Source organism: Pezoporus wallicus, unplaced genomic scaffold (assembly GCF_028554395.1).
Source record: "Pezoporus wallicus isolate ANWC-B61680 ecotype Strahan unplaced genomic scaffold, APGP_CSIRO_Pwel_v1 contig_5552, whole genome shotgun sequence".
NCBI classification, from domain to species: domain Eukaryota; kingdom Metazoa; phylum Chordata; class Aves; order Psittaciformes; family Psittacidae; genus Pezoporus; species Pezoporus wallicus.
The window spans coordinates 11,010-32,923 of NW_026640754.1; the positions used below are offsets into that span (position 1 = coordinate 11,010).

Consider the following 21,914-nt stretch of genomic DNA (forward strand, 5'->3'; position numbering starts at 1 on the left):
TCCCTTTGGGAGAAAAAATAAAAGTTCTGTTTAGTTTTGTTTTCCTGGCAACTTTCTAATTTCTCCTCATGTTTGTTTTTAAAGCAAGCAAATCTAAGTGAAAAGGCAAGTAACTGGGAAGACATGGGAAAGAAGCTGAGTAGGTGTCACAGTGATATACCAGATGCCATTACTCTGTTTTTAAATAAAGCAGTATACATCTTTGTGCTGTGGATTTTCATGGAACAATCTATTCTCTTACTAAAAATACATCTTCCGAAAAACGCTACCAAAACAAACATATTGTTTAAAAACACCAGACAAAAGGACTGCCAGAAGGAAATTCTATGTAAATAATACCTTTTACAGGATGGCAGTATATTGGATTTACTTTTATACTGGGCCCATGATAATGTTTGTTAGATCCCACTGTCATTCTTGCCAATGTCAGAAGTAAAGCTTTCTCAAGAGATGTCACTGTTTACTTAAAACAGATTTTTCATATAGCCAGGTTGCCTTCTATGTGAAGCAAAAATGCATCAAAACTTTCTAGTCAAACATCAGGAGCATCATTTGGCAACAAGCACTATGTGGAGGTAATTCAGTAGCAAGAACAGTCTGAAAAACCATACACAGAGAGTAGATATTAAAGACTGGATTCCAGGCCCTCCTACAAACTCCTGCTTCTGCCACTGCCTGTGGGAAATACTTACATCCTTCTAGTGCTTGGTTTCCCTGTCGTGTGTGGTAATTGTGATACACACAACAGTACACATAACGCTCCTCTAGGACCTTCAAAGATACATAGGAAAGGTCCAAAGCTGTGAATGGTTCATAACTTGTGTTGCAGGTACAACGACAAGAGAGTGGGATGGGACAGGAAGGAAAGAAATTGGTTGAACTGTTTTCAAAGCTCAACCAAAAAAGCTTAAAGAAAGCTCAGCTTTAGGGTATTTTCTGCTGTGACTGCTATGGAGTTGGAATACCAAGAAGCTATGGTTACACATGTGGTTTTAGGATACTTACATTAAAATGTTACTGCCTCAACAGTTGAACTGGTATAAGCTTGCTTTAATGAGTCAACAAACTCTATGCCAAATAAATTATTATCTCTTGTCTCACAGATGAAATAAAGGGTGGTCTAAAGTCTGTGTTTTGTTCTCATATATGTACAGAAATGCAGTCATGCACTCCTATTTTACTTAGGTCAACTTTATCCTGACAGGAGATCTGACAGGTCCGGTCTTAACTGATGTAGCCAAGTTAAGCACTGCAATAGCTTAAACAAGCAATGTTTTTTTAAACCAGATTTGGTTACACAAGTACATAATCTTTTAATTGCCATCTGAAATATTCCTCAGATTTAGACTATGCTGGTGTGGGATGGTGAATGTGAATTACACCAGTATAAAAAACTCCCAATGAAGACAATTTTATGTCTGTATTATACAAAGCTTCTTTATTGTTCTGTATATCCAAGTGTGAAACAGTCAGTCTGTCTTTCTCCTTCTCACATCGCTATGTCTATACAAGAGATGTAAATTTTCCCACATCCTGAGCTGGTTAATACAGTATGACAATAATGTTCTGTTACACAAATCTAGCTGAAAGTCTCTGACAGACAAATCTGGATGATTCCTTCTGGGAGGTATTAAAACTACAGATTAATGTCCTTTGTAAAGGGCTATCAATCTGTGGTCATAGGCTGGCAACAATCACAAGGGAACACATACCCATGCCTTGGGCATTCCAGTTCATACTCTATTGTACTGCCTTAAGCTGTCGACAAAAATGAGTAAACTGATGAAGTGAGAAGCAGGCACCTTTTCCATTCTGTTGTCTCTGCTATGAAGAGTCAAAAAGGGTTTGGAAGACAAACAGGTACAGCAGCATCCTAACTGCTGACATTTTTATGGACTAGTTTACAAGTCAGAGTCCTAAATATACTTTCACCAGTGTAACAGACCCAAATGTTTGTTACATTAGCACCACTTCCAGGATTAAACAAGTCATGCAAATTGTATTCCACAAGCTCTTTGTTACACTGTGGTTATTACAGTTTTTAAAGAGCTGTAGCTGATGAGCATATTGCAAGGATAAAAGAAATCATCACATGCTCTGCAACTCTTAAAATATCAAAGCTAATATGATCATATAGTCAATTAAATTCTTAGTGTGACAGCTAAGTGTTGCAGCTCAGTAACATGGAAACACTGCTGGAAGTTCATTCTAAGAAATACTTTCTACTATAGGATTTATAAAGCAGCCCCCTTTAAAGGAAGCTGAAATTACTAGAAACCTTATGGAAAGCTGAAACCCAAGCAGGAGCAGGAATGAAGAACAGACAACATGGTGCTGAAGTTGAGAAGAGCTGCATTCAAAAGTGTGTGTATGTGCGTGTGTGACTCAGACTGTAAGTAACAGATAGCGGGGGGAAATGCCGAAAGAGGTGAGAAACATGTTGCCTGAAGAGACAAGATTTTGCATGATGCATTGAGCAGACATTCATAGATACACATACTGATGCAGCAAAGCAGTCTTAGTCTTGGGCTGATTTGAATCTTAATCTTCCCCAGAGACCTCTGGTCGTGAAGATGAACTGCTTTTTGATTGTGGTTGGAGGACACACATCAAGAATTGCCCCATGGTTATTCTGTGATATAGTTTTATTTCCAATCTTCTCCTCTTCCAGGATTGAATAGGCTGATTATTATTTTCTTCCTGATCACTGTTCAATACAGAATGAGCAGAAATATCCCCAGAGCATTACATAGTACTTTTGAGGCTATGGCCATTTTATGTCTTTTAACATTCCCTGGGATTCCCTCAGCTGAAGAATGAATGAAGGCTATCTTTTATTCTGTTTATTTTTACCGATGGGTAAAGCTGCCACTTCCTTGAGTCTCACTAACGCAAGAATTAGTTCTCCATTTGCCTGTGCATAGCCTGTAACTGTATTTCTTTCCTCTTCATCTCAAGTTGCATTGCTGCTATTCAGATCTCCAGAGTTAACGCCTTAGGTGCAGGGTGACTTTGGTAAATAGTTTTTGTAACTAGAACATAATGTTGATACAGGATAATGTTGGCGTATTTGTTTTAAACATTACATCACTAAACAAACATCACGACAGAAACTGCACAAATAACAAATACTGTTACTGACAAAACAAAACAGCCCGTCATAACATGTTAATTCCTAATTATTCTGTTTCCTAGCTGAAACAAACCTTCATGCATCTTGGCTTGGCATCTAAAAAACATTAATTTACATTTTACCTTGTGCACTTTGAATGCCTGGGATGACTCTCCATCACTTGTCACAATTCCAGCACTCTCCTGGCCCCTATGGACAAAATAAAATTAACATAAAGCACTGAAATGTTGAGAATGAAATGCTTTAACATACGGTGAATTGGTGTTTTCTCATCTACTCTTTACAACATGAAATTTTAATGTATGCCTGTTTGTTACTTGATTTTACAGGCTTGTAATTACAACTGGTTTCTTGCCCATGTTATGCTTCATTTCAAAACAGTCACATAAGGTTTGTGCCTAAGCCCACTGAATTCAGCAGGACTCCTTCCACTAATAAGCACTGGCTCAGGCTCTTACTGCAGTCCTATTTCAGTGTGGGCATAAAATAACAGCAGATGCTTAATCTGAAAAGCCACTTTGCAGTGATAGTAGTCTAGGCTGTAGTAGTAGGCTCAACAGTGATACTCTATTTCTGCTTTGGGGGGTGGTGGAGGGAGAGGTATTAAGAAACTCATGGCTTTGTGTCTTCCACATTGTGTCTTCCACTGATCACCTCTGCAGAAAAGCTTTTGCATTCTTGCCTTTAAGAAGACAAGCTAGCATTTACACCTCTAAAAGCTATATGCACACTCCGATAAAAGCATTTGAGCACATAAAGCTAGTATCGGGCATCACAGCTTCTGAACTCAAGCAAAACAAGTCTGGTGTACGGTGTCACTGCAAATGGAAATACTTCTCTTACAGATCACCCTCAGGCTGGCAGCTGTGCTTTGCTGCTCACAAGAGCTGTATCAGCTGGGATGACAACGTTTTTCCCAGCTTGCTCCCAGCCCTCCCCAAGCCTGCCTGGGCCCCCCCCAAGCTGTGCTGCCGGAAGCAGGCAGAGTACTGCATGGCTGCCCAAGGCTTGTATTTCAGTCCCTATCCATTGGGAAGGTATGCTTTGCAGACTGATTGTTTGTGGGTAACAGTGCAGGCCACTCCATCTCCTGTTAAAAGGCTTTCTGGAGAAAGGCAGTGTTACCTCTGACAAAACTGCTGCCATGTGCCCACTGTGCCTGTAACTCTCCTAAGGACTTTGGGGGACTGCTAAGCTGCCATCCACTCCCATATGTAATGACTGAAAACCAAAGATGCTTTTCTTAAAAAAGGAAATGGGGTATTTTTAGCATATTAGATGAAGATGCTGCTTGTGCATTAGACTGGTTTAACTCAACCAGTGTCACTGGAATTATTTAGCATAAGCAACAATAAAATTGGGCACAAATATATCTACAGAATGGCCATGCTCACTATGAATCTTCTCCAGAGCCTAAAATTGGTCACTAATGGACCTAAAATTGGTCACTAGCCCCAGCTGTACATAAAGCAAAATTTTAAAGAACATTTGCTTGCAGAAAGCAAAACGAGACAAACTGAATGAATTTACCCTGTTATTGACACAGACCTTCAAGAGAAAATCAGAGATAGAAGACATTCTTAAACCTGTTTATTTTAACTCAGGAAGATGTCTTGTCTATAAATACAAAGATGGGTGGTAAACTTTAAAGGCTGACACACAGCATTCAGCAACTTTTAATTCCAATGTTAATATTATAGGCAATTTCTATTTAAATACTGGCACTGTCACTTTAAATATCAACAAAATTAGTAGTGAGAAAGAGGGAAGCAACCATCCCAGCAAAGGCCCACGCAAGTCAAAGGCCCTTGTCAAGTCATTGGGTTATGCCTTTCATGTAGTGCTAATGAAACAGAAGGAAGCTCAATATCATTAGCTCAAAGTTCATACAATGTTATCAATTCAGCCAGATTTTGAAGTATGCAAGCTTTGCATTAAGTATCAGTAATAACCAGTGAATATTAGAGTTTAAAATGTGCACGTATGACCACCAATTCAAAACCAGCTGAGAATAAACACAAAGCAGGATGACCCCATCCACATCAGTGTCTTATCAACCATTGCAGCTTGTCTGGCAGCTCTGCCCCATAGTTCCCAGCTGTTATCCCGCGGGAGGCGGGAGCTGCCGCAGCACCCACCCCACCAAGGGCAGGCACGAATGGGCTTTAGGGGGCTCTTTTCATGTGTGTGTGTGTGTGTTTTAAGGCGCAAGATAGCGTGACCCTCTGTATTCCCTGTGTCCTGGGATTACAGAGGACAGCGCTGGCAGGGGTGCCCCTTCCCGCAGAAGGGTTAACGCTGCCACACCGCCCCAGCGGCTTTTCCCCGCGGGATCCAGCGCCTAGCCCGCTTATTTGGCAGTTTCTCAAGTTACTCCCCTCAGGCAGCTTGAGCCAGTAGAACTAGATCCTTTCATCTCGGTGGAGCTTACTGACAACCAGCCGCCTGGTTTCCTAGGAAACAAAATCTTGGCTAGAAATAGTGAATCATTTCCAGGTCACTTTCAACATGGAGAGTGGAGCAGGGAAGCATTGGACTGAGGAGGAGGTTAAAGCCTTGTTAAGCGTCTGGTCAGAAAAAAACATCAGAAAGCAACTCCATGGCACCCTGAGGAATAAAGGGATATTTATCTACATTGCTAAACGGTTGCAGGAGTTAGGAGTTTGCAGGGATTGGAAACAGTGCCGTGCAAAGTACAAAAACCTCAAGTATGAATACAGAACGGTTAAATATGCCCACAACTCTGGGGATGTCACTAAAACCATGAAGTTTTTCCATGACCTGGATGCCATATTGCGATATGAACCTGTCACACAATTAGCGGCAGAAGAGAACGGCATGGGTTCTGTGACTGAGGCGCAGCTGAACACGAGCCCCACAGCCGAGAGCACGCAAGGTAAAAACCTGGTTTTTTGCTTCTATTTCTCTCTCTTTGCTAAACACCCAAAGGGAACAAAACCGAAGCCTGAGTTTGCTGCTGGAGCCGAAGCGGAGGCTGCGCAGCCCCAACAGCAGGGTTTGAACTGACTTGATGAGCTCCTCACGCAGGGGAATAAAATGTTAGCACCCACCAGTGTCGAAGTCTGTAAATACAGCGTAATTCTGGCAAAATTATGCTAACGGCTTGTACTGCAGCCTCGGAGAGTGCTGGCTCCTGTCAACGCTCCTGCACCCAGTTGAAACATTGAATTAAGAAAAGCCGTTTTCTTTCTGTTTGCAGTACTTGGGAAGCAGGTTTTGTAGAGCTGCAATTCAGGTGTAAACTTAAAGAGTCAAGGGTGAAGCTGTCATGAGGGGTTTAAAAATTGTTATTTGTGTTACAAGTGAAATTTAAGATTTTTATTCCTATTTCTCTGTAACTGAAAATTTACGTAGGATGACTAAAGGTAAATTAAATTATTTTGTAAGCAGTTCAACTTAAATATCTGAGAAACGAGGGATATTTAATAATGTCTCATTAAAAATTGTAATACAGCGAGGGAAGTAAAAATCATCATGTTTATCAGACTATTTTGAGGCAAACCAAATGAATACAACTGCTTTTCTTCTGAAGGAGCTTTTACCAGACTATTTGCATCTCTTGTTTTATTCAGCCCTCTCTACCTACGCATTTAAGCTGTGCTTAACATTTCATTAGGGTCAATCTGCTATTTGACATCACTCAGATCTCCTTGTCGCATTCTAAATGTCACTGAAGCATAAGCCCCAATAATAGTTATAAGTACTAAAATAACATGGCTAAAAAGAGAAACGAAAAGCTTAGCTGTTTGTTCCCACAGTACGTGGCAATTTACATTAAGATTGTGAATCTTTTTTAGGAAAACAAAAAACTCAACATTAGTATCAGGGGGACTGCCAAAGGCACGGACAGGAGCTGGACATCTGACTGGCTCTAGTACCTTTCCACGTCTGCCTCTACAATACTGTTTTACAGGTCTGAGTAAAATAAATTGCCATTTTTCTTGTCATTGTTTACCTTAATGAAAAGCTTGACCTTAATCTGTCATCGCCAGCAGAAAGCCTCTAATCTGTCAAAGTCACTTTAAATTAAAATGGCAATTTTTTTACCATGTGCTCTCTGCACAGTGTATTGCAATCCACTTTTATTTTTAAACTTGCAGAACTGAGGCCAATACAAGCTGTTACATGAAACTAAGATAGTGTCCTTCATCTGAGGATCTGCCCTTAGGTTACCATCTGTGTTTCAGTGTAGTCTGCACCAACTGTTAATCCCAATTCGCATCTGCCTTAGGTCTCTAGCAAATTTAAATCAGAAAAGGTTAATTTCAGTTGTGAATCCCACACTACAATATGTGTTAAAAAAAAATTACTCCTGGCTGAGACACACCTAATTTTGAAGTATTAGGACAGTCTGGGTCTAAAACTGGTATAATTAAATATCTCTCCTAAATGCATAAGCATTTTTGTTCCTCCCTTAAAAAACAAACCAAAACAAAACCCCAAATGAAAGAATGAGCAAAAATGTAAATGCAACTAACTGTAATAATAGTACAAGAATTTAAATGCAAGGATTTTCACAACCCTAATTCAGACACAAAGAAAATACACTAAGATAGAAGTGTGTCTTGCAGCTATGAAGGATGCATACAACCATAACAAGGGGCAGAGAGAAGAGCTGTGAGAACATCAACTTGCTTCATTTAAGAATACAGGTCAGGCAAGTAATTGCAGTACTAGAGGACCAGTCCTTTTCCGACTGCAGTCGGAGTTGCAGTGTCTGCCCAGCCCAGTACTTTGAAGGGCACTTGTATGGCTAACATGGCATCTGTGGGTTTGCAGCTGATGCTCACAAGTTCTTTCGTGGGGGCAGATCTGACAGTGTTGCTCCCACAGAAGGGAACACAATTCCTTATGTTGCTCCCATGGAAAGGAATGTGATTCCCAGCAGAGGCAAAGGCAGCCTGCTGCCACAGCCCCAGCAGTGGACCTAGCTGCTCCTCCTCAGATCGTCAGAAGGAAGGGGACTGCTTTAATGTGGGTATCATCATCCCTAAGGCAGACAGACCAAAGTACATTTCTGTCCCTGCAGGTTCCCTTCTGGGCTCCTCCCTTTCAACCACAGAGCCTTAAGGGAGAGGGGGGAAAATCGTCCCTCCCCTCTTTAAAGAGAGGCTGAGTCTCCTCATGTTGACAGAGCTGGAGGAATCAGGGATGTCTAGGCTTGTGACTTGGGTAGCAAGAACAAAATACTGTCATCAAACTAAAACCTGTGCGGAACAATACTGTCCACCATGCATGTTATCATTTTGTTTGAAGAACTCGGGAGCTATACTAATTTGTTTTGTTTAAAAAGCACGACAAAGGACAGGGCATGCTCCCAAAGAAGTGACTATATTTTTACCATTCTGCTTAGCCTCAGCAAAATACTCATATCCATCCTTAATGTAAAGCTAAGATTCCTCGGGAGGGAGAGGAGAGGAAAGGAAAGGGAAGAGAGTTAAAAACAGACTACTTTTATGGGGCTGAATGATATTTCTTTAGTGTTTACTTGAGTTTTTTCTTCATATCTGGTAAAATGAGTTTTCTTTTGAAAGTGTAATTGAATAAATTAATACTGAAAATCACAAATCTAAGAGAGAGGTGTCTCAGCACAAATGTGGTAGCAATACACACACTAATTCCCAGCTCGTTCGTGGAAGATGACACTTTCTGCATAAGCACAGTCAGCAGGGCAAGCCAGAGGTGTCCATGTTGTCCTCCCAAAACATGTTTTCAGAGGCACAGTTGTAGTTTAAATACTAGTTATAACAGGTAAAAGTCAACATTTTCACCTGTCTTAAAACCTAATTTGTGTATTATCCTAGTAACCAACAACAAAGAAAATGCATGTGGAGTGATGGTGAACTATCAGAAATGGTATCTTTCATTAGAGTTCAAATGAATGACCTTTCCATTTCCTTAACCGGTTTTGCCTGTTCCAAAAATCAAGTATAAGTAAATCTAGTACATGATTTGCAAAAGTTAAGCTCACTTAGTAATTCATGTTGAGTGACTTATACTCTTTGATATTTCTCTCTTTATGTTTAAATACTAATTCACTGGTCACTTTCCTTGACCTTCACCTTACCATAGCAGAAATATTACCAATATTGCAGAAATATTACCAAGTCTGGGCAAAAATGCATTAGGAGTGACAATATTATCTTATGTACAAAACTCAGACCGCTACTAGAAATCCAGAAAGATCCTTCAGAAATGCTGACTTGAAAATGCCACTCATGCGTAATTTTCCATGACTGGACTTTAACATTAAAGATGTCATTAACAAGTATTTTATATACCTTTTCTAAAATGAGTGTGAAGTACTCTTATCAAGTAACCTCTTTGCTCATCAGATGCTTGTTTTTTCTCACCAAACATTTTAACATCTTTTTGTGTGTGTGTTAACAGTTCTTAAGACAGTAACTTGTTTCTGTTTGATATTACAATGTAATTAAACCTGCTCATCCTAGGACCCAGGTCACACTCAGCAGCCTTCCAACAGAGTTAATTTCCCCTCCGCATAATCTCCTTTGCAACACTTCAGCAGGTCAAACGCCAGTCCAGGCGCTAGAGGTGAAGGCATGAGCACACCTTTCCCTCCTCAGCTGCCCGCAGGGGGGTAGCAGCTCCTCCCAAGAAAGCCAGGCAGACAGCTGGGAGCAGTTGGAGATGAGGCCACTGCATCCATGAGTCACTCTGAGCCCTGCTGAAAGTCAGGAGGATTTAGGACACTGTTTTCAAATGCAGTGTTCAGTTTCACCTACGTCAGGATACCAGACTGCATCCCAGCCGCACCTCGGTACGGTTCTTGTGATGAACTATTGCAGCACCTTTGAACAAGGCAGCTTTGATCTCTGTGACCTGCCTGGCTGGAGCTGACAGTAGCTCAACTCTTGTACAGTGAATCAGCATTTCAAATCTCCTGACAGCATGGAAGGTTGAATACAATGCATTGCCATAGAACAAATTAAAAGTCTGTCCTCCGTGCAAATTAAGCTGATTCAGAAGCTGACATATATGCTGCTTTCTACACTTACACAGAAATTGGTATGATGCTACTTTTTAAACAAGTGTAGGAATGCTATACTGTAAAAAAGTTAGATTGAATCCTGTCAGCATTCTTACATTTGTTTAAAAAGCAGTTCTCTAGTCGCAATGCTTTCATGCTTTCCCTATGCTATTAATGAATTTCATAGATTTCCAGAATTCTTTGCAGAACATTCTTGTTATCTTCATATTCTTCTTGGATTTTTCTTTTACTTTTTTGGTTGTATGGATGGATTTGCGGTTAACTGAATCTGTGTGCAAAGCCTATTTTTATTTGTATGTCTCTTACTTTTCATTATCTACTTTAAAACTCCTTTTAATGTGCTACGCAACCCATATACTGAGTCAAGAAAGCATACAAGTCACTAGAATCGAGTCAGTTTCTACAAGAATATTGAAATACATTCCAAACAGGCTTCATCTGCAAGATATAAAATAATTTCATTTACCTCCTGTAACTTCTGTCTCCTTGTAGGGACAAGCCAAATTAATTTAAAATTTAATTTAAATACAAATTAAGTGTGGAGATTACAAAGTTAATAATCTTATTATCTTCCAAATGTGTATGGACATTTTCACTTCGATTAATTTAAGCTAATTTAGTCCATACTTATTTTTCATCTAAAAACTCTTTCCTTCCCAGGTGAAATATCAATTTCTTTAGAAGATGATGAGGATGCTCCAGGAGATCCACTACTTTTTATGTCTCATGTCAGACCTGTTCAACTAGGTATAGTATAATGTCACAGAGATCAAAACCTAAAAAGCAGCACTTTCCAATAGCTTGAATACGCCGTCATTCCCTTTTCTCATCAACATAACTTTAAAACAGCCACACTTTTTGCACCATCTCGTTTTACCACTTGCAGTCTAATGCATCACTAGGTATTGACCACTGTACATGATGCAACACTTGCATGACCACTGTTCACATTCAAAATACATCACATGCTATAGCTTAATCATATTAATCAGATTAATTTTATTAAATGCTACTGGAAAGTATGCCAAATGGTAGTGTGTGATACCCATGTCAACTTGTGGATTTTCTCTAACTCATGTAATTTCTGCTTAAAACAAGCATGAGTGAATGGCCTGAGTCAGGAAAGATGCAGAGGTCAGACCCATCCCACTGAATAATGCAGATTTCTCAATGCTCTCCAAGCAAAGGGTGGTCAGCAATGCTTAAGTCCAACCACATACAACAACCTATTCGGCAGCCATCCTCCAGTTTTGCTCAGGAAAACCATCCTATAGTTTTGCTCAAGAAAGTCATTACAGAGCAAAGGCACAAATCTGGCAGGCCAGAAGGAGAAAAAAGATCCAAGGTGTGAGCCCCTTCAGGGGGCTGCTAAAGGAAATGGAGAAACCTAAACATTTTAGGCAGAATCAGGCAACCAATGAGCTGATTCCTTGCCTGGATGAAGAGCAGCACTGTCCTGAATTTCCTACTCATGCTTTCCATATATTTTTATACATATATTTATATATATATCTATATTTATATACCCTCTATGCCTCAGCATACATCCCAGTCCAGTTACAACTTCACTAATCTCCAAGGTGCCATATTCAGGGAGAAAACAAAGCCCCACCTAAACCTATGGCTTTTACATTACACACTATATGCCTCCTGCCTGGCATAACAAGAAACGAAGGAAGAGACAAGAATCTCTCATGGAATTATTTCCATTTATATATAAACAAAACTTTTCTTGCACTAAAAATCTGAGTCAAATTTCACAGGAATATGTCTGTCTCACTCTTGCTCTTGCAACACACTGGCAACCAGATTCATTTTGTTTGCTAAAATACGTTCAGTCCTCAGAAAGCTGCTTTCTATGAAACCAGCAAATTAACTTCAGTTTGCATGGGCTCTCAAGTACATATTGAAACTAAAATGTCTTAACCTAGTGCCTCTCTTAGTCTTTAGATTTCAGGCACTATTTCAGACACCGCTGAAAGAGAACTTTGAGGCCTTTGTATCTATATTGCTGAATATTTTGGTTTCATTTCAGCAGATTTCTCATTTTGAGGAAGCTTAGAAAAAAAATCTGATATGGTATAAACACACCTTTTAGGTTAAAAAATAACGTATACCCTGTGATAACAATTTTGTTTTAAACAAATTAGAGCTAAATTAAATTTGAGACCTGAGGAAAATTTTCAGTGATCATAACTTCCTTTCAAAGTGGTGTTTGTGGGTAAGATATTTTGAATCACTGTTTTTTAAAGGGAAAGAGAAGCAAAGGCCACTGTTTTCCACTCTGAATATAGCAGAACAAATGAGCAATACACTGAGTCACTAGAAGTTATTTGGACTAATATTCACAACAGAATGTAAGCTCAACTGCAAATGAATTTACTAGTGAGAAATAGTGGTCTACATAAGAACTAAAGGATCCCTCCCAGATTGCCCCACAGTCTTTGTCTGGAAGTGCAGGAAACACCTTCTGCATTCTTCTTCCTCTTTTCTTCCCCTGAGCCTTTTCTCTCTGGTCTCTATCTGGCAATGAAGAATGAACCATTGTGGAAATGCAGATAGTTGAAATACTCCCAGTAACACTGAGCACAGACTACATCCAGCCTGTCTGATGCTGGCAGTTGTCAAGCGTGGCAGTTCCTATCGTTGCATTCACCTGTAAAGGAGCATTTTCTTTGACTTCCTCAGGAAGAAATGAAGAAAGCATAATAGATATGTCACCTGAAAATTATCCTCCTCAACAACATATCAGTGGGCTGGCTGCTGCAGAGTCCTGATTAACATAGAAATAACAGGGAAAAACTGACACCTGCTAGTACAGCTTTTTCCCAAGTAGAATGAATTACAGAGACTAGCAAAGAATGCCTCTATCTAGGACAAGTTTGTCCCCAGACAGGTAGTTATGCACAAGTATGCTTCACTGGGGCTGTATGTACAAGCGAAGGTCAGATATTTTTGCCATCACACAAAGTTCGGTGACTATAAGGTATCAAACCCCCATAACCTGGCTTGCCCTTTTAGAATAAGGCACTGGCAAATGCATTTATCACTTCAATATAATTCATAGTTAGAAGCAAGGAAACACTAAAAAACTGTAAGAGATCATATTTCAGTGTTTTAAGTAATCGCAGGGCATCCATTATCCCTAATATTAAAAAAATGAAGAGTGGAGAACATTTAAAAATATCTTAGTTCTGTAGAGTAAGATAACTCTAATTTTTACTTATAAAAAGACTCAAATGATTTTGATTGGCCTGCAGTGAGAATAGTGAAGGTTCTGTACCATAAGAAGCAGGTTCATTATTACACCAGTCCCTGTGTGGCTTAAGACAAAAGTCTCCATTCCTCAGCTCCCCACAAACAGGGTGCTTTGTTAAAGAGTTAGGATCAGATTCTTCAGATCCTTACCCAGTTTAAATCTCTGCATGTAAGACCAAAAGCATGGCATGGATGCAGAAAGTCTTGAGCTAGTGTCAGTGACTCAGGGCACAGTTTGTTACTGTGCTAATGCAGCACTAATGTCTGACCAACAAAACAGTTCATCCTTTATTTTCAAATGTGTTACAAGTAAAAGTTCAGTGTATTAGGTCACGCCAGAAAGAAAGAATCCTCTTAGATTAATTAAGGGTACATATGCTATCTTTACACTGGTTTTCAAGAGAAGGCAGAAATAATGTCAGAATTAACAAAAATGCTGACATATTAATACCCAACAGCTTTATTTTAATGTCACCTCTGCTCCGTCTTTCTCTGGAGAGACAAGTCTTGAGGAAATTGCATACTTCATTCTCATTCTCTCTGTCCTTTCCCAACCACCCAATGCAGGTAACCTGTATCTGTGTCTCTCCCTTACCCCACACGATGCAGGTAATCCAGCGTCAGCAATAGAGGCTTCCAAAACATCGACTTTTATCCCAACAGTAGCAAATGAAGGAGGAAAACACTGGACTGTTAATGAAGTCAGAGCTTTGATACGCATATGGTCAGACAAAAATATCCAGCAACAACTAGAGGGGACAGTGAGAAATAAAAGAATATTCGAACAGGTTGCTGCTAGACTTCAAAAGTTCGGGATTGACAGGGACTGGAAGCAGTGCAGGACTAAATACAAAAATCTGAAACATGAATACAAGAGTGTAAAAAGTGCCCAAGACTCAGGGAGTGCAAGAAAAAGTATGAAATTTTTTAAAGAACTGGATGCTATTCTGGGCCACAGCACCATGGAACAAGCAAGTAAATCACATAATGATGAAAGTGAGAGGCCTCCAGAAGGGACAGAAGCAAAATCAGAAAAGAACTCCATAGGTAAGTACTTCAGCTACCCATATATCATTTAATCCTCCCTACCCCAAGCAACCAGGTAGATTAAGCAATTTGCTGGGGGGAGCAAGAACACTGAATGGAAACTTACTATTTTGTCTAGTAGTTTTGTCTTACTTTATAATGCAATCTTTCAGACTGAGCGATTGCCCCAAATATTTTAAATGGAACAGAGAAACAAAAGGAGGGGGAAAAGATGAATATGTAATATAAGACAAAGTGATAGAGAGGGACCAATTTCAGTCCAAATCATGGCAGAAGAGACTGTTTCCAGCTTAGATGAAAAAATGGATCAGACTGATGGTCAGACTGTGTTACTGGAAAAATGAAGACATTGAGCAACAAAGTCTGTAGTTACAGACTTTGATTAGAAGACTAACATGCAATCTGTCAATCTTTTATGGTCCCCCATAGCCCAGTTTTACAGGCCTTTGGAGCAAGGCTCTCAAACTAGTGAGACAACTATTGTGAAAACAGCAAAAAGGAATAGCACCAAGAATGCTGGCTGAGCTTGCCTTTTCTTTTTCTGTGGTTATTGATGAATAACTTGGTAATGGATGGATTAATGCAGAATTGGAGTAGACTGATGAATTAAAACATTTTTTATTGGCATGTGTAACCACAAACATGCCTGTTGTTCAGAAGAGAATTAAACACAAAACTCTACACAGGGGATGATATTACAGTGGCCAAATGTAAACCTAGAATTTAGTAAAGTAATGGAAGAAGTCAAGAAAAATATAACACAGTCTCTGGTTGAAAACTGAAAGCATTTTGAGAGAAGATTCACTCTTCAGTTTCAGTTTCTAGGTTTTTTGCTAATGCACCTACTACTGCCTGCTGGCATAAAGAGCATCCTACGTTGGACAGATCTTTTGATTTGACAAAGCACAACTGTTCTTATGTAGTACAAAATGCACTGCCCTAATTAACATAGCATTATTTATGCAGAAATGCCTGGAGACACAGGTGAAGAGGACTCTGTCAGTAATATGTCAGAAGACCTACAGGTTGCAGATATAAAGAAATTTTCTGACTCAGGTAAACTGAAAAGTCTTGTATTTTATATAAATCTCTAAACTTAGCAAATTAAGATAGATAAGCCGATATTGTAATTACCGTTAGAAAATGCAGAGGCCTAAAAATTTTATAAGCAGGAGATAATGTCATAGTGCTAGCCATACCTTCAGTACAGGCATATGTGCACATTTACAGCACTGCTAAATTTAATAAAACACAGTCTAGCAAGTAATCTTTTCAAAGATTCATGACCCAAGATGTAAAGAAGAAGCTATTGGTTTAAGCAAGTTAAATGCAAAGTATTACTGCATTTACTTTTACTTAAGCTATGTCTTCCCAAGGATTAGAACTGTCCAGTCTCCTGTACATGAACGAATAACACATTCTTTTTCACAATAGAACGTGATCAGTATTTAATGTAATTATGTAAATGCTCATGCAGGGGATAAAAACTTCATTAAGAGTATCACTATGAGCACTGAATATGAAGGTCATATGCCTTTCACAAAGAAACATTATGGTTTACATCTGAAAGCACAACTTTCAGGGGAAGCAAGAGTTTCACATTCAGCTAGAGATACATGAACGTCTCAAAAAACTGACAGACCTGACTTTCCACAAGAGGACCTCATGATCTCTTTCAGTAGCATGAGGCAGAATATGGTCTAAATTAGACATTAAGGAGTAGTCTTACAGAATTTAAGATGGTCTAAGATGAACTTGAAAGATTTTAATAGCAAATTAAAAATTTTCTGACAGATGATGTTACTGTAAATACTACTCCAGAGAACTGGGCAGCTCTGCGTATAACAAAAGAAACAGCTATGACAAGTAAGTCATAATGCTAACATAATTAGGTATTACATAAAGCAGGAAAAGATGCACTTTTTTTTACGTAACAGTGTCATGGAGCCCCTTTATTCTCCAGTTGTGGTACATGCCTTTCCTAGATAGTTCACATACTTTTAAAATGAGAAACTGGTAAGTACAGAGATTGTATGCACCTCTGTATTCATCAATATACTTGCCGATAAGTGGTGTAAAAGGCAATCAGGCAGGGATACATCACACTGGTTATCTGGTATCAGCAGATGTCTGATGATCAGGATGCGACTTCGTAAGTACTACTCCATATTCAACAGAACTTATGTAGAAAACTGTTTCCGAACAAGCATATAATTATAAGTTATACATACTCATGTGCCTTTAAAAAAAAAAGCAAACCCACCCAATTTGACATAAAGAGGAATGCAGAAATTCTGTTGACTGTGTGTCACGGTATCTTCTTAATTAATACATGGAGTTAATGTACTTTGCAGTCAGAGTCATTCGTACACTTCTCTAGATAATACACTAGATAGCCTGGGCAGACATCTGCTTTCTGGCAACCACAGCTGCATACGTGCGTAGAAGTGCACAAGCTGCCTCAGAAACGCACGTGCTTCTCACCATCTTACATGTGAATCTGAGTTATTAGCCACATTAACACTGTCACAAGTGCCAGTGTTTATAAACAGATTAGTCAGGTTTGCCATAATCTAGTAAGTTTAAAAAAAAAAGACAAATACACCAGTTTCAGGGAAATACCGAATTATTTGATGTTTCATCGCTTTTCACAACCTCTCCCGTCGTATTTGCTACTCAAAGAGCAGCAAATGCCCACCTGAGAAGGGAAAGACAGAGCTAACTCAATCCTTATGTGTTCAACATCTTCAAAAGACTAGCCAGCAGAGGGTGCAAGAGTATCACAGCAGCCGCAAGCCCACGTCGTTTTCAGCAAAAGCAGCCCAGGAAAGGCTGAGGCCACTGAAATTTTTCTCTTTTCTGGTAAAAGATGCTCATATTAAATCAATCTGGCAATAAAAAACTTATGTGGGCACTTTTACTGATGTTTTCTATTTCACGAATCACTTTTAAGGGCAGTTAATTCCAGAAATCTACTTAGAAGAGCAAGTTCATTCAGTTTACACAGGCAGTAGCAACTCATCAATTCAAACTCCATATACATTTCATGTGTCAGCTTCACAGTAGAACCACAGACTGTGTATAGATGTTTGATTAATCTGAAGTGCCAGGGAAAAACAGTGAAGATGAAAACAAGATTCTAAGGAATGCCGGTAGCCTGATAGTTCTTAAAAAATACCTACAGCAAGTTATTTTGCTTCAAACAAAGTACTTTTCTTGCAATTATTTTTTAGGATTTTTGGTGCCCTGCATGCTTTACTACATGTCTTTCTCAGAACAAATCTGGAGTAAGTCATGACACTGCCAAGATGCATTCCTAAGCAAGGGCTTTTTAAAAATCTGTTGTTTAAAGTTAAGATCTTAAGTCGGTACATACTCAGGAACTTACTGGCTCGAACGCTTACTGCTGTGTGCTTGGAATTTTAAACCGTTCAGATATAAAGTCAAAAGATGATAATGAATGTTTTAATATGTGTGCCCCAGGCTGGTGTGAAGTAGAGTGTCTCAGTGAAACATGAAACCAAAGTTCTTGATTATTCACCGGCTTAGCTCAGGGCACACTTGGGCTGCTGACACAAACTCCTAACTGCGTGCAAGTTCCCTTTATCCGGTCTGATAGTCTGCAGGACAGAAATGGCAGAAACTTCAAATTACTGATCTCGCCTCATGAGCCAGAAAACAGGGTAAACAGTGATAGTGAGAGAGTGCCAAAGGAGAAGAGAGCTTTTATCAGTCTGAGTGGGTAAAAGGAAAGACTGCGACAGCATTGCTCTGGTGGCCTTGTGAGCAGTGCTTCAAATACAAAGTACAGATTTAAGCATATTTACTGGCAATTGTCTATGGTTTCACTAAAGCTTCACAGTGAATGGAGCCACCGTGTTTTATTCATGCCAGAAACTGTCGATGGTTTGTTCTGTTTGGCTCAGTCTCGCTCTCCTCTTGCTTTCCCTCCAAAAGCTCTGATCAGTGGCTTAAAAAAAAAGCCAAGCTCCCTATCCACATTCTTGTCTCACTAAGAAATAAAAATAAAAGGCACATGATGCAGGTCATATAGTAAAGAACATCTGATACAAACAAGGTCATATTGATTTGGTGAGTAATTTTTAATAAAATGGCTCTAGATTATGCTTCATTACTCAATGTTTAAGGGCAACATTCTTGAATGGACTGAGAATGAGCTGGGAGCTGGAAAATGCTGTCATTGATCCATGGTGTGTCCTTCACCATTTAATCTCTGTACAGCAGTGTCCTCACCTGGTAACCAGGACTGGAAAGGCCACTTGCATCATCCGCCTGCCCATCCCTCCATCCCAGGACAGAGAGGTGGAGTTCTCCCTTAAACACCAGAGGCCAATGGCAGAGGAGCAGAGCTCTCCTCCCCGTGGAGGGGAGCCCAGGGACACCTCTGTCAGGAGGGGCCCAGCTATGTGATGTAAACCCCCCACAAGCTGTCAGGACAGGCATTTAGTACTTTTATCAGGCAGGCAGCCTTGCTGATCAGTCATCCAGGCACAGCACCCTGATGCAACATCAAGCCCCTTGTCCCTTTTGGGGATGATTCAGTGACTACTGGCATCAGTCACCTGAGAGTCTTTCAATAATTTCAGTCTGTATTGAAGCACCCCTTATGAAAGTCACCATTGGCATGTTCTGCTGTGTAGAGGTTTACCAGTCACTACACATATCTTACAACCAAGACCAGCGAACCATTCACCAAATTCTGATCCAGGTTTAAATAATAAAAGTTTGCCTATTTAACCCATAAACTTACATTATGCAGCTGTTACATGGGGTTATGGATTTGTTTTAATATATAAGTGCATACACTCTGCTCCTAAGCCCACTACTGCAGAGGAATGGCAGCTTTGATGTATTAACAGTAGTTATTAATGGTATTCTGAAGCTGGGGATTCTCAAAACATAACTCAAGACCTATTTAGTTAATTGTAACTGTATAAATATATTTTTTACAGAAATCCTTGAAGATGAGGGGGATTTTGCCAATTCCACTCCGGCAGGTCTGGAAGCTACAAAAATAAAGAAGGAGACGATTGACATAGGTAGGTCAAGACTGTGTCTTGATGGTTCTAACAGCACATTTTACCTTAGTGGGAATTGCAGGTTTCTAAGGTCCATATGTTATTCCTGCATATTATACTTGTTCTGCTTCTAGATTACGATAAAATCTGGGTGTTGTTTGATTTCATAGTGCGAAAATGCATAAACTCTTATTTCTCCTTCCCCCCAATTAGTAAAACAATCTTATTTTCCCAGACAACATACTCCTTATTTTGCTAGATGTGATAAGACTGTATTTGGTTGTGACACAAATACTGTTCTTTTTCCTATACAGTTGTGCTAGAGAAGATAAACTGGAGAGCTAAATGGCTATCTCAGATATCTGAACATTTTACACCATATCCGTGTTTTTAAACTACTTCATGGGAGTGCATTTAATTTCAGACTATTTACTATCAAACAACTGCCATAAATATGCTGAATTATTTTACAAGTCAAACTGAAACCAGAGCCTCGGCAATATGTAGAAGTCATGCATTCAATTACAAGTATTCAGAAAAAGATTTATTAAAAATTTTAAAATTTAACATTAGAACACATATTAATCTTGTGGAATAAATGAGCATACAAACCATGGAAGGTCATGAAAAAGAGGCATTAGGGGAAATAACGATGACATTGAAACATATTGACCTGATATCCTGGATCAAAATATACTTTACAGTATATGATTCTGTGAACAACAATTCTTTGGCCTTTTACATTGAAAGTTTCTACTATAGTATTGCTATTGTATGCATCAGTATTTCTGTGATCCAGACAAGAACTTCCTTCTTGGCAATTGTGTTACCTGAGGTTTGGGTGTTCAGCCACCCTATCCAACAAAGCTTTTATGACTGTTTAGATAGGCTGATCTTGATTATGAAAGACAACTGTGACAAGTATGACACACAGGACAACATCAGAGTAATGCCATCACAGCAATGACACATAGAAACACAAGTTACACTGAGGATAAAGTAAAGCTATGTCCCTGAAAGTTCAGAGACATAGTGGGGTCACACTGATACAAAGAGCAGAGTTCATACACAGTGACGCAGAATAAAGCATCATGCAAATCAACTGACTGCCCTATACACACAAATTCCCCACTCCTGTCATGTAATATCCCATTGAGAATAGTAAACACGCAAGTCAGAAGTACACAAGCAGCACTGCCGAAGGCAGAAAGAGATTAGAGAGCGGCATGGTTGAGAGAATAAGCACATAAATGAAAGCCATGGGAGTTTTTATAATAGTAAAATCAAGACATAAACCCTTGAAGAGCCCAGCAGCGGGAGACCTGCTGCTCCATTCTGCCCCAAGGTTCTGTTTCCAATAGCTGCAAGTGTTAAAGGAAGATGTGAGAATTTTCGTAAGAGTTGTGGGGTAGCCTATTTACAAAAACCACTTTTTCCCTAATATCCAGAGAAAATCACACACAGATGCTTATGACAGTATTTCTGATTCTAAGTTTTCCATACAAAATGATAAGAACTAATCTTTCTCTCAACCCAAAAAGTAATTCTGCACAAAAGTGAACTTTCAGCCTCAGAGAAGCCCAAGCATGAGGAAATGAGCCCAGTCAGCAGAGCTGGGTTTTGATGTCCATAGATGATTTCAATTCTGAGGGCTCCTGCATTTTACTTCTGAAGGGAATAGGTTTTAGGCTGAGAAAGAATGCAAAGCTATTATAGCCTCACCTCTGCAGAGGGAGAAAACCTGACATGTAGGCATGTAGAATAAGAATATAATGATTTTCTATCCTGCTAAAGGTGGAATTTTGAAGAGAATTCAGATGCTGGTGGAATGAAAAATAGTTCTTCTGCCTTCCCTGTTTTGTCATTTAATCCACATAGAATAGTTTCAGGTAGGGAAAGGTTAAAACCAGGCTCACTAGAAATAAGCCCCCAGCAGCCAATGTTTGAAGAATGGTGTGGTAGTGAGATCTTTTGGTCTGCTGTCTTAGTGGAGGTAGGAGATAGGGAGCAGAATGAAGCCCCCCAATCTAAGGGGAAATGGTCAGTGACCTACTACACCAGTTGGATACACAGAAGTCTATGGGGCCAGGTGGGATCCACCCAGTGATGACAAAGGAGCTGATGGAAGTGCTTACAGAGCCAATCATTTATGAGCAGCCCTGGCTAACTGGGGAGGTCCCAGGTGACGGAGATTAGTAAATGTGATGCCCATCTAACAAGGGCCAGAAAGGGGATCTGGGGAACTATAGCTTGACCTCAGTCCCAGGGAAGGTTATGGAGCAGATCATCTTATGTGCCATCACACGACACATACAAGACAACCAGGTGATAAAGCCCAGTCAGTCAGCATGGGTTTATGAAAGGCAAGTACTGCTTGATGAACCTGATCTCTTATAATGAGGTG

General features: G+C 39.6%; 1 protein-coding gene across 1 annotated transcript in view; it reads left to right on the top strand.

Annotated features, from left to right (window-relative positions):
* Window positions 1-5,626: 5,626 nt before the first annotated feature.
* Window positions 5,627-21,914, top strand: part of PAICS (phosphoribosylaminoimidazole carboxylase and phosphoribosylaminoimidazolesuccinocarboxamide synthase) — a 39,341-nt gene continuing 23,053 nt past the window's right edge. The window contains exons 1-5 of the mRNA XM_057420394.1: window positions 5,627-6,029; window positions 10,827-10,913; window positions 14,034-14,471; window positions 15,438-15,527; window positions 19,445-19,531. Of these exons, the coding sequence (XP_057276377.1) occupies window positions 5,642-6,029; window positions 10,827-10,913; window positions 14,034-14,471; window positions 15,438-15,527; window positions 19,445-19,531 (1,090 nt within the window). The 5' untranslated portion in view covers window positions 5,627-5,641. The remainder of the gene's footprint in view (window positions 6,030-10,826; window positions 10,914-14,033; window positions 14,472-15,437; window positions 15,528-19,444; window positions 19,532-21,914) is intronic.